The following is a 13,479-nucleotide window of genomic DNA, read 5'->3' as shown; positions in this document are numbered from 1 at the left end:
GCTTTGCTGGAAGATCAGTGTCTCTCAAACTCCTTTACTCCAGTGCAGCTCTTGAAATGGTCAAGGCCTGGTATTTTCCTTTCCATTGCCAGACTTATGGCAAGGAAGCAGTCTTCCCAGAGGCCTTTATAAAGGGGCCTTCACACAGAATCAGGGGGTTATAGAGTCGGAAGGGACCCTGAGGGTCATCTAGTCTGGGGTTCCAATTTGCTCCCAAAGTCTTCCCGTCGAAGGTTGCCCTAAAATGGAAGTTGGTCCTCGGAATTATTATTGAGTAGACTGATGTTAATTTCCCCCATATTAGAGTTAGTGGACAGAGGAGAGCTTTAGTACATCAAGCAGGCTCCTACTTACTATTTGAGGAAGGGGGAAGAATTTCACATGGGGCAAATCAGTTTAATAGTTTTGCATTGAGATCCCAAAAGCTTATTTCCAGTTGCTGGTTTTCAAAATGCTACATTGACTTTGAGAGAGAGAAAGAGAGATGGGCATTACTTGGGAGGTCCCTTACCTTACCTAATGTTGTAAAATCTCGGACCTGCTCTGTTAAACTTTAATTTTAAAGAGCTGGAGTGAGCTTAAAGACTGTATGCATTGTTTTCTTTCTCCCGCCAGATCAGCCAGCATTACCAACCTGTCCCTGGATCGCTCTGGATCGCCCATGGTCCCTTCCTATGAGACATCTGTCAGTCCACAAGCCAACCGCACATATGCCAAGGAGGCCAACGAGGACGAGCGCAAAATTCTCCTGGTACAAGCCAAGCAGTTAAAAAAAAAAAAAAACTTTCATTCTCCTTGCATAAATCTGTAGTATCTTGCTGCTTTGGGGCTCTCTGTTTCTTAGGTGCAGTCACTTTGTGCTGTTCTCTGGTTGCAGTCTATGAACTGTTGTAATGCTATTTGCAACCCACCCTCGTGGGCTATCCCTTTTTATCTTCATTATAATCCTATATGTATGTTTGAAAAGTAACTTTTATACGACTACCTAGTTTTTGAAGAGATGTAAGAGTTTTAAGCTTCAGCATGGAAAGATTAGCAACTCCCTCCCCCCTCTATATATTAAAAAACCTTTAAGGAATTGCCAAATCCTTGTGTCGTTGGGTCTGAGAATGCAACCGCGGTGGTTGTTTTGAACCAGCTTTGCAAGAGAAAATGCTAGCACTTTATTTCGTTTGTGTGTGTGTGTGTGTGTGTGTGTGTGTGTGTGTGTGCTGTCCATGCCATTTCTTGACTTGCTGTGCCACGTAAGGCCAATTGTTCTGTTTATTTAATTTATTGCCTCGGTCCAGTATACCTGAAGGAGCATCTCCACCCCTATCGTTCTGCCCAGACACTGAGGTCCAGCTCCGAGGGCCTTCTGGCGGTTCCCTCGTTGCGAGAAGCCAAGTTGCAGGGAACCAGGCAGAGGGCCTTCTTGGTAGTGGCACCTGCCCTGTGGAACGCCCTCCCATCAGATGTCAAAGAGAAAAACAGCTACCAGATTTTTAGAAGACATCTGAAGGCAGCCCTGTTTAGGGAGGCTTTTAATGTTTAATAGATTATTTTATTTCATTTTTCTGTTGGAAGCTGCCCAGAGTGGCTGGGGAAACCCAGCCAGATGGGCGGGGTTGTTGTTGTTGTTGTTGTTGTTGTTGTTGTTGTTGTTGTTGTTATATTTCACCTTCTGCAAGGAGCTCAAGGTGGTTTACGTGGTTTTCCTGCTGCTCAGTTAATCCTCCCAACTATCCTGTGAGGCTGAGAGGCGGTGATTGGCTCAAGGTCACCCAATGAGCTTGATTTGGGGATTTGAATCCTGACCTACCAGGTCTCTAACCACTACACCACACTATCTTTTTCTAGGATACTGTTGCTTCAGTATCATAGGACTGATTTATATGTAAGCATGCATATTGCACTTAAGTAAGACCTCCTCTCCCATATGACTTTCAGCTAAATATCTCAACTACTTCTGTTGAAATGTATTTTGTTTGAGATGACGTCTCAGACAGGCAGGTGCTTGCTTGATGTTGCCACCCTGGACTCCTTTGGAAGGAAGGGTGGAACAGAAATTTAATAATAGTAATAGTAATAATTTGTATATAATTTTTGAATGAGTGTGCATGTCTGAATTATCCCTAATTATGATTTGTAATACATTGTGGTATTCACTGCTGCTTCAAAGGCCTGCCTGATGTAAGGGAGAGCCAAGCAATCTCTAGTTAGCTGTTCTAAGTGTCAAGAGCACAAAATGTTCAGCAAAGCTTTGTTTATTGCTCTACCTGAAGACAGAATCAACAGACGGACACACATGTCTGCTGGTGAAGAAGGGAAGTTCGACATTTTAATCTTCCGCAAGCGCTTGCAGTCAGAATAAAAAAAGATAACAATAAGATACTGGTCAAGTTTTCTCTTGATGCACATACGTACTCATGTACGATGTATATACATAGCCCTGCCTTTTTATGAATGTGTATAACAGAGCACTGCCTTCGGTGCGTTGCCGGGGGGGACGGGGACGGGGGGACGGTGCAAATCACTTGCAACAGATGTAAACAGCACTTCCCAAGACGGCGAGAACACTTAAGCCCACCAAACAGATGCTATCTAAAAGTGTCATCACTCTTGCCTCGCAGGACTCAGTCCAGCTAAAGGACCTGTGGAAGAAAATATGCCATCACAACAGTGGCATGGAGTTCCAGGATCATCGCTATTGGCTGCGAACGCATCCCAACTGTATCGTGGGGAAGGAGCTGGTCAACTGGCTCATGAGGAACGGCCATGTCACTACCAGGTACTGGGCAGCTCTGAGTTCCTGTCTGTATCATTACTTCATGGCTCAGGGGATTCCTGGGCTTTTCTGAACTAGTTATATCCATGAAGGGAATGTGTTCTCTGTTTTTTTTGTTTAGATTGCAACCAAATTATGAAATGCAAACAGTATTATAAAACACAACCCCTTAACCCACCCACCCCCATCCCTTTTCTAATCCAAAGTAAATTTGCTGGGTAGAAAATGCTACTCTCTTATAGTAAGGTAGTACCGGTAGTTGTTGGGCTTGTTCTAACTCGGTGCTTCTCCTGTGAATGTAATATAACTCCCATTCCTCAAATTATTTTTTTGCTTTTTCTGCTGAGTCCCAATCTGTTTTAAACATTTATTCCTTATTATTATAACCCCTTACAGTCTGCATTCAATTAAAATGTGTGTGGTCCTCAACTTTCCTTCCTTCCTTCCTTCCTTCCTTCCTTCCTTCCTTCCTTCCTTCCTTCCTTCCTTTTTTTAATTGATTGGGTCAAGCGGGAAACTGCTTGAAGCTATGCTTTTTAGATTTGCTTACTTACTTGGCCAAACCTTTATTAGGAATTGCAAATCAAGCTGATGGACAATGCCGAGATGGCAAAACTGACTGGAAAACTCAAAAACCAAGAGGATAAAAACTTTACAAAAGAATGGGAGAAATTTATAAGCTACTTAGGAGACCACTGTAAGCAGATGGAAACGAGAGCAGGATTTCTCCCATTCAGTTGTAGCGTAAAAATCACTATGGATAATATGGTTTGATGATAAGAATTGGAGTATGGGTGAATATGCAGTTGTAGATGTTTGAAATGAGACCCCATGGAGGGGATGAGGGGAAGTCCTGAGATTCGGAAAATCTCTTTATATAGATAGTTTTGTATGTTTTACTTTTTGTTTATCTGTATTTTGTATTTGTAAAATCAATAAAAATGAATCCAAAAAAGAAAAAAATATATTAGGCATTGCAAGTATAGGCCCTCATAAAACATCCACATATAAAATTTTAAAATATATACAAATAAACAACCGTGTAAAATAGTAACAACGAGGATTTTCATTGGAATTTCTTCCCGCTAAATAGTGTATTTTACAAACAATAACTCCATATTTGTGAAGCTTTCGCTTTGGGCTTGTAAATGTTTTTGGTAACTCACTTGCGATTCGAAACCTATCTTTTTTTCCCAGAGCTCAAGCTATTGCAATTGGTCAGGCTCTGGTAGACGGTCGCTGGCTGGATTGTGCCAGCCACCACGATCAGATTTTCAGAGATGAATATGCGCTCTACAGACCACTGCAGGTATGGATTTTGTGTGTGAGTTGGGCTGCTGAGCGAATTGCTTTCTGCTGTTGTGTAGTGGTTTTGGACTTTTTATCACCCAGATATAAAGAAAATTTTAATGGCAATTTCCCCAAGGCTGTGTATTCAGGCTGTGCATTTGCTTGTTTGAAAAGGTGTGCAAAAGCGACTCTGCTAAATCACTAATGCAAACTAATTCACTTAAGGTCAAGAAATGTAGCAAGAAGGCTGTGAAACCTTCCATGAAAAGAAAGGTAGGCACCTTCCAGGTAACTGGAGAAGAGAAGTTGGTGGATTGGGAGGAAACAGGCTAAAGGGGAAGTTTTTAACAAAAAAAGTGACTTTTAGAAATGAGACGTATCAAGCACAGATCGGTTTAGACTGTCTCAGAAAAAGGTGTTTTGTATTAGATTGTTTGCTCCCCAAAAGCTTTCTCATTAAGGGCTCTGCGACAGCCTTAAAGACACCCGTAATGCCACTCAATCAAATTCAAAGGAAGAGGTTGACCAATTAAGGTATTTGCTAATGGCCCAAGTGTTTGACAGTAGTGGCTTCTTCACTATGGGGGTGAGCTGGAGAGGTTACGGCAAAGACACTGGTAGCTTTCTGATGAAGTAGCATAATTTATGAATGTACCAAAAGGTGAGGCATAATAGTAATTGGGCATGTACTCAATGGGAATTGTTTACACCTAGGAACTTCAGGCTTGCTCTGACGCATTGTGCCAGTGGGGCATCTGGAAGGGAAGCATAAATCACAATGAGTCATTGCTTGGTGGGCAGTCCCCCCCCCAATGTCCTGGAGAAGATAATACAATGCAATCAATGGGCTTTGTTGGATTTTTGGGCAATCTTTTTTTAAAAAAATGTAATGCCTGTTGTGGGGGGATATATCCTGATTTGTTTAGCTGCTACTTTCTCAAGTTGCACTCAAATGCCACAGCCAAGACTTTCACTTAGTTGGATGTAAGTGCTGCTCGAAGACTCTGGAGTTGAGGCATTTCTGGTGCTTTAGTCGTCCCTGGTCCACATTGCTGTCGTGAGATTGGGCAGGGGCAATGTGGGACTATGTGGAGTGACATGGGATCTGCCTTGGGTCTAGGACAGGCATTCCCAAACTCGGCCCTCCAGATGTTTTTGGCATACAACCCCCATCATCCCTAGCTAACAGGACCAGTGGTCAGGGATGATGGGAATTGTAGTCCCAAAACATCTGGAGGGCCGAGTTTGGGGGTGCTTTCTCTAGGATGTGCATGTACTGCAGTACTCAGTGAGGCACGGTGGAAGATGCTGTCTTTGCTTTCCCAAAGCACTTGACTGCTTCTTTTTCTAATCTCTGTAGCAGCAGCTTGGGGACAAGAACCAACTACCCAGTTCACATGTAATGCCTTAGTAAGCCAGATCACGGCTTAATGTGAGCAAGCAAACACTTAAGGATACCTGGAGTGAAGATTGTGGCCACTGGGCCCCTTCCCTGGTTGTTCTGCTCCCAGGGCTGCTATCCAGGGCTGAGCCATGGTTTGGCTTGCATTATATCTGAACCTAGGCTCATGGCTTGTCTCGCTCCAGACAAACCACAAACAGCAAACCAAGAACAAACCTTGGTTACAGACTCTGGCTTTTCTGGAGCAAGACAGTCCACAAACCTTGGTTGGGTGTGATGCTGAGCCAAAGAGTGGCTCAGCTCTGGGGGAAGCTCCATTTGCTCATTCATGCCAACCCATGTTTTCTCCTAGTGTAGTGTGTAAACCTGTTTATAGTATGTCAGCTGATCTGCCTTTATTTTTGCCTTAGTTGCACGTGTAGAATCTAATTAGTTTGACTCAGGGTGAAATCTGGTGACCGGTGGTTGTGCAAGTGCCAAAAAACGTCCAGTGTCATTTATATATTAGAAGTTAAAGTGCTGGAACTAAAATGAACTTTTAAAAAAAGGGGGGAGGAACATGGGGGCAAGAGGAGGTGGGGAAATGGGGTGGGGGAAATAAGGGACCCCTTTTATTGTAATGCTGTGAAAACCCTGGTAAACTATAGATTAAAAAGACCTGTGTGGTAGTGGCTTTAGCTCTTGTCTAAAAGAGAAGGTGTTTAGGTTCTTTGGTTGCCAGAGAGCTCCATTGGTATGGCTAAGCCTTTACAGCTCCTTGTTGCACTCTGTGTGTACCAGAAATCGACTGAAGCTACAATCCTGTATATACATGCCCATTAAATAAAGTACTCCTTGTTTCCAAACGACTATGCAAAATGGAGAGAAATTAGGTAAAACATGCTTAATTTGCACCACCAGTGAATTCAAATACAAAGCGAATTCTGCCTTTGTTTTTGCAGGCTTGAACTTACCTTGGTGCAGTTTATTAAAAAAAAAGAAATCCTTAGTGCAGAGTTCCTAAAGCCCTACTTATTTATGGCAGTGTTAGAGAGCTTATGCTTGACAGACCCACCTGGGAAGGAATAAAGCCATTTGAATCATTTGAAGTGTTTCAGGAGCACTGAACCTGAATTATATGCAAACATAATTTGAGTTGAATTGCTTTTCGTCCTGCCTTCGCGTTGAAACATGGTTCAAGTGCAATTCCTGGGCGTTCTAGACCTCACTTTAGAACTGCATTTGTAGAGTTAATTTGTGGAAAGGTCAGAGCTGGCATTGTAGATGGAACAGATTGATGTCACTTTTTGTTTGGTCAGCTAGAGAATTGCTCAAGTAGTAAATGCGTATCTTTCCTCCATGGGCAGAGAGTACTAACCTTGGGGCAAAGGCTGCATTTCAGCACAACACCTTGGCTGTGTTCCCAGGATTCGAGGAGCTGCTAGCTACTGTTTAGGTATAGAAGGGAGCCTGCCCTGCTAGTTTCCTATGAAGTTTCTTATGAATAATATGGGTGTGAAGGGAATGAGAAATCACCAGTGGGGCTCTAAAGCTTGTAGAAAAGTGTTTGGGGCAGGTGGGAAATGTGGCCAACTGAATTGTTGGTTTTTTTACTTGAGGGATTTTGTTACAGACGTATGCAGTCGGAGTGTAGCTGTTGTAATTGGAAACCCCAACATGCTTTCCTGGTGCCCCACAAAGAAGTATCTAAAGGGGCTGCATATAGTTTTCAAGATTATGGGAAAATTTGGATGCCATATTTAGTGCCTTCTAGCATGAACATGGTCGTTTATACACCTAAATATATATGGCTTTCATGCACATTTCAATAGCCTGAATGATTTATTGGGTGGATATAGAGATTTGCTCTCAGATTGACAGGAGAGAATTTCCAATACTAGAAAATAGACAAGGTGAGGCAAATGTATCCAGTGCAGAAATACTTTCTTTGCTTTAGTCTTCTGATGGGCCACAGTGTTCTACAACAAACAGTTAGTTATCCATCTCTGTTTTTGGAGAAAAATAGATGAGAAGCCATTCCTATGGAAGACAACCCTAGTACAGTATAACTAGGTTTTTTCCAAGTGATTTGAAACATGTTTTTTCTCCTGAGCTGCTCAGAATTATCTACTTAGATTAAAGTCTTGCAATTTCAATGGCTACATAGCTCTTTAGTTTACTGTCCAAAACATTCACAGTTCCTTATTTATCACAAGTCCATGACTAGATTTTTTTTTTTTGCGTATTTGACACTGAATTGTCATTGTTCTTCTTTTCTTTGAATTTTTATTAAGTTTTTTTTACAACACATACACACACACTCATAAAACTAAACATAAAAGTAATAATACACAATCAAAAAACAAAAAAATACAAATAAAACATAATAACATACGGAAACTTATCACAGATCCAATAGTCAACAATATATATAAATATTTCAATTATTTTCTTCCAATTGACTTCCTTTCATCCTCAACACAGTTCTCTTTTCATTTTTGGTAAACTGTCTCCTTCTTAGTTCATTATTACCCCATTTTCTTTCTGTTTTAAACTTTTATACCATTATTTTTTTTTGCAGAAGTTAATCGAAACAAGTCCAAGTATTAATTTGAGGGCACTGCTTTTTATGGTGTTCTCTATAGTTTCCCCATTCTTTTTGAAATTTTTGCTTGGGCTGACCCCTAATGGCTTCTGTCAATCTAGCCAATTCAATATAATCAAATAATTTATCTTGCCACTCTTTTTTTGTTGGTATTGTTTCTTTTTTCCATTTTTTTGGCAATTAGTGTTCTCGCAGCCCCTGTAGCATAAAGGAATATTTTCTAATTATCTCTGGCTATATCTGTGTCTAATATCCCCAATAAAAATGAATTGTCATTGTTCTTGGTTTCCTGCTTATTATATGTATAGATTCCAATTATCTTATATTTTGTTAACATATTTGTGCTACATATTTATACAAAATTCATGCGACTTAAATATATATCTATGCACACTATGCAAGTTTTGCAGACTTTTAGATTTATCCCTTCAGAGTAAGCCTACATCTACCCCTGCCCCCCTCACAATCCCATGCAGTTCCTGCTCTTTATCGTATTTCTAGAACTCTTTATTTTTCCTTTTGCAACATTAACGTGCGCAAACACAATCAAATACAGATAAAATGGAATTGCCGCTTGCAGAAAAATGGAACCTGTGGCTCTCCAGATGTTGCTAGACTCCCCCAACTCCCATCACTGTGACCCCAGGTAACTTTCAAGTGGTGAAAAAGCCCCACTTAATGGGCCATCGGGACCACCAAAGGCCTGCTGCAATAAGTTCACTGAAGACCCTATCATTTGCCTCCATACTGATCTTGATGCTAATACAGTCTCTGGTGAGATGTCCAGTTCTGCAGGGTCAGTTTTAGTGATAGAGGCCTGAGGATGTGAACAAGGTACCTTTGACTGTCCATCGTATCATTGGCCCATCCTGGGGGCAGGCCGGGTGGGTCCAGGGGGTGGTTAATGCATATTTGCATGAGCAGGTTGTCCTGATTGCCTTGGGGGGGGGGGGAACCCCTTTCTACTTATGTATTCTTTTTATGATGGATATTATAGTTGTAAACTGCTTAGAATCCATTTTTGCATGTAAGCGGAATATAAATTCATCATCATCAGCCCTGGTCATTGATCATGGTGGCTGATGGAAGCTGAGTGTCCAACAACGTCTGAAGAGTCACAGGTTCCCCACTTTTGTGCTTTCCGGTCAGATAACATGACCGGAAAATAAATGCCACTTGATTGTTGGCATTTATTTTTGGCTCACCTGGTACAGCATAATCCAGTACCTTCTAAAGCAAATAGTAAGAACAAAGTTTTGTATTGATTTGTATATTCTAATGAAGGAATTGTACTTAATCCAAGGATGCTTAGCAACTATAATGAGAGGAAATGTGTGTTTCTGCCGCAGAGCACAGAATTTTCTGAAACTCCTTCTCCAGATAGTGATTCGGTCAACTCCGTGGAGGGCCATTCTGAGCCGTCGTGGTTCAAAGACATCAAGTTTGACGACAGCGACACAGAGCAGATTGCAGAAGACGGAGATGATAACTTGAACAGTGAGTGTTTGTGTAGTCCGTTTCCTGAAGATAATCTGTCTTAATAGCAAGTAAAAGCTCTGCCTTGCTGCTGCTGCCTGCTGCTGTTGTAGAAATAGACGCTTTTATCTATTTCTTTTACGGAGATACAGTATCTTCTGTGTGTTTGGCTAGATTTCCACACACACACACCCAGATTCCGAATTGGCAGAAGGTCTGCAGCTGTTTGGGCATCTTGGTCCTAACAGCAGCCTTGCTTTAAAAACAACGACAAGCAAATGGCCTCAAAACACCATCCAAATAATGAAAAGCACCAATATGCAAGTGGATGAAATTACTGTCTCTCTCTCTCTCTCTCCAGCATTGCACACGGTTTAATTGAGATCATTTCTCTCCTTTCCTTGACCCCCCATGAATACCTGTTATTTGAACCCCCCTTCTCCTTCCTGTATCTCCCCCTCTCCTCAAACCTAAAAGATTCTGCCAGTCCTAGCAAGCGCACCTCAGTCAGCAGCTTCCAGTCTGCCATGGACAGCGACTCAGCTGCTTCCATCAGCCTGAACGTGGAGCTGGACAACGTGAACTTCCATATCAAGAAGCATTCCAAGTACCCACACGTGCCCCCTCACCCTGCCGACCAAAAAGGTATGCGGTAGTTGCCACTTGGAGTCACACGTGATGAAAAGCGGGGCCTAGGCGGCCGTTTGCCCAAACACCAGCTCCTCCTGTTCCCCCCCCCCCACTGGTCTTATTTTCTACTCCTCCTTCCTCTCGCATTCGGCCACTCTGCTTTTGAACCACGGTAGACAATGCGTTTTCACATAGCTTTTTTGACAGGCCGTCTTTTGGCCACAGAGAGCAAGGATGTTTTGAAGGACATCTTCTGTTTCTCAGTCATTTGTGCTGGATGCAAATGTAAGGCAGGTCTGGTCCCAGGGCTTTTGATTTATTTATATTTTTTGCAGCCACAACTCGCCGGAACTCAGTTCCGGCACCTCTCAGGTGGGCACCATTGCCATTATAAGAGAACAAGGGAGGCGTTCAGGGTGAGGTCCAGCACCTCCTTTTCTAGAAAAATAGAACTGGCTGGTACCATCTAGAGCTCAGTCCAGTTGAAAAGACCAGAGTTCTGCTGTATTCAAGTACTGGTGTGGAATGTGGCAGGCTTGGGTTCAGGCCGACTTGGCCTCATAGACAAGATTTTATGTCAGTTTGGTCTACACCTTTTAAATGGTGGAGAAATTGCAATCTTGTATCATGTCAAAGCTTCTGGGCTGCTTAATATAGCAGTTTTACATGTAGCAATATCAATATCCCTTCAGCTTTAAAAAAAAAAGTCTGAAAATAAGGCCTCTTAGTAAAATTTTTAATAAATCTTTGATTCTTTCCCCCTGCCCCAAGTACTAAAACTCTGATAGTGGTATTGACCTTAATATGACCTTTTCATCTTCCTCATTTCTTTGTCATCAGTTCGTGATAAAACAACAGTGGAACCTCTGGGGCTTTGCTTCTGTAAAATAATGTGTATAAAAGGAGGTAAATTTGCCTGTGCCCACTCTTGCTCACAGGTAAAGAGGGAAGTTAACAAGAGTAACATGCTGTAGCCGAACTCCTCCATGCCTAATAACATTATGCAATAAACACCTGCTTACTAAAATTCTTTATTAGTTGCTGTGTGGTGAAACTAATTTCATAAAATGGCTTTAGTAATAGAAGTTCTTTTTTCTGGATTGTGAATTAACATACTGTAATCCGCCCCCAATATTATTGCATGCTTGTAATGTATATTGAATGCATCCCCGGGAAGTTCTGTGTTCATCAGGAAAACAAACTGTAAAAATCCATAGTATTTATGCAAAACATCTAGGAAATTCAGTTCCAAGTTCATTGTTAATGTTTGCATAGCTGCTGTTTCAGATTATGTGGGAAAACAACAAATACACAAGGTAACTGAGACTATTAAATTTAATGCTGGTGTAGATCAGGAGTATCTTTGCAAGATGAACAGAAGCTTATAGTAAACCTCCTCAGCAAGACCAGAACGATGCTAAAATGGCACATGGCATCTGGAAGCAACACGAATCGCTTTACCGCAAGACAGTGATAAATTAGCCTGTGGCATCCCTTACTGTGATTTATTTTTTTGTTTCTCAACTTGCACAGAGAATCAGAAATGTGTGCAAAATGTTGATTAAAAGCTTACCCAGATGCTTTGTCACTGGCGATTGCCATTTTTCTTCCTATGACGAGAACTGTAGATCTTTTAGGAAAGCACAAAACACAGATAAAAGTGCCTCTTGAAAGTGCTACAGGAGTTTGCAATAGGTTTGATCCAGAACCTGCTTTCTTGAAGTGAGGCACTTGACCAAAAGTATAGGAGGAATAAGACCAGATTATGAGGAACCTCAATGCTCTAACTTCTCCATTCCTTCTAAGCTGGTCTGAAGGTGAATGGATGGGATAGGCAGTGATCATGAAAATATAATTAATACAGTAGTACCTCGGTTTACGGGTGCAATTCTTTCCGGGGGGCCATTTGCTCCCCAAGCAGTACTTAAATGGAGTGCCTCTTCCGTACGTGCACGAAGCGCCGATAGAGCGCTTCTGTGCTCGCGCACGTTGCATAGATTGCTTCTGCGCATCCGCGCATTGCGGAACCCGGAAGTGTTACTTCCAGGTCCACAGAGTACTCAAACCGAGAGTACTCAAACTGCAGCGGACTTAAACCAAGGTACGACTGTGCATATGAAATTATTGTGGCTGTGAAGAATTAATATTATGTGCCTGGCTTCTTTACTATACAGCTTTTGGGCAATACTGAAGACACACCTGTTTATCCTGGCCTTTGATGACTGGCATGTGTGCTTTCAGGGCCTCTGCTATTCTTGCCACTGTTCTTTGTATGTTTTTATTCTGAATTTTACATTGTAGTAACCCACCCTAGGACCTGTTGGTGAGGGGTGGATAATAATAATAATTGTAATAGCACCTGTATCCTTGCTTGGCCTCCACGTTAAAAGACCATGAAACCGTGTAAATTGGCAAATGGGCTCTTTCATGTCAATCTGGTTCCAGAACTGCTTTAATGCCTCGTTTGGCACATTGTCAAAACAAGGAAAGAAAGCGAAGATTCCCTTCACTTGAACATTTTGGAGTTGTTACTACAACAGTGACTAAAAATACAACATGAGTCACGCCTCTCCTTCTCTTGTGGAGTGGGTGTGTAAACCATATGATTATAGCACTGTGTCCTGTCATTTCTTTTCCCCCTCCCATCTCCATATTTCTTTCTCCTTTCAGAGTACCTGATTGCCGACAACGGAGGGCAGCAGATGATCTCAATAAGCGACGCTTTTATCAAAGGTGAGTTGAATGCCAGAAGAATGTTTCCCCCTTGGACATGGGTTTGGATGTTGGGTGAACATCTCTCTCTCTCTCTCTCTCCCTCCCTCTCCCTCCCTCTCTCTCTCTCTCTCTCTCTCTCTCTCTCTCTCTCTCTCTCTCTCTCTCCCCTTTTGCTGAAGGGTTTTGAACACACTGAACGATCTTGCCCCAGAGCTTGATGAAATCTGTACAAGTCTGTGCGTGTGTCTGTGAATATGATGAAACAGGATGCTTCTGGGGGTTGGGGGGGGGGTGTCTGTTTTTCCAGTTTGAGTGATTGTTCTGTTTTAAGCTATTCTCTCTAAACACAAAAAAGAAGTTACTGATGGCTTGCGCTTGATATGCATTCCTCCCCCTTGTGTCATGCAACTTACGTTAATATTTATTTCCGGGTTTCGTCAGATGCTTGCCAAGCAAAGAAGCAAGTGCCGTAGGCTTTTAAGAAACCTGCTTGGCTGCATCTTAAAACGTTGTCCTGCAGAATAATTTAAACTAGAAGAATGTCTTAAAGAAAGACTCTTCTGTGTCTATATGGTTATACTTTTTACAGTATATCCTCTCCTTAATACACAAACA

The 13,479-nt window shown here is 42.0% G+C and overlaps 1 protein-coding gene across 4 annotated transcripts in view; it reads left to right on the top strand.

Annotated features, from left to right (window-relative positions):
- Nucleotides 1–13,479, top strand: part of PIKFYVE (phosphoinositide kinase, FYVE-type zinc finger containing) — an 82,061-nt gene that overhangs the window by 26,602 nt on the left and 41,980 nt on the right. Inside the window, exons 9-15 of one of the 4 annotated variants that reach the window (XM_035138322.3) lie at nucleotides 616–751; nucleotides 2,613–2,770; nucleotides 3,965–4,076; nucleotides 4,283–4,330; nucleotides 9,393–9,540; nucleotides 9,997–10,164; nucleotides 12,820–12,882. In XM_035138322.3, the coding sequence (XP_034994213.3) occupies nucleotides 616–751; nucleotides 2,613–2,770; nucleotides 3,965–4,076; nucleotides 4,283–4,330; nucleotides 9,393–9,540; nucleotides 9,997–10,164; nucleotides 12,820–12,882 (833 nt within the window). The remainder of the gene's footprint in view (nucleotides 1–615; nucleotides 752–2,612; nucleotides 2,771–3,964; nucleotides 4,077–4,282; nucleotides 4,331–9,392; nucleotides 9,541–9,996; nucleotides 10,165–12,819; nucleotides 12,883–13,479) is intronic. The other 3 variants (XM_035138332.3, XM_035138340.3, XM_035138348.3) reach the window with 3 other exon arrangements.

This window comes from Zootoca vivipara, chromosome 1, assembly GCF_965207765.1.
Source record: "Zootoca vivipara chromosome 1, rZooViv2.hap1.1, whole genome shotgun sequence".
NCBI classification, from domain to species: domain Eukaryota; kingdom Metazoa; phylum Chordata; class Lepidosauria; order Squamata; family Lacertidae; genus Zootoca; species Zootoca vivipara.
This window is presented reverse-complemented; position numbering and strand designations above follow the sequence as displayed.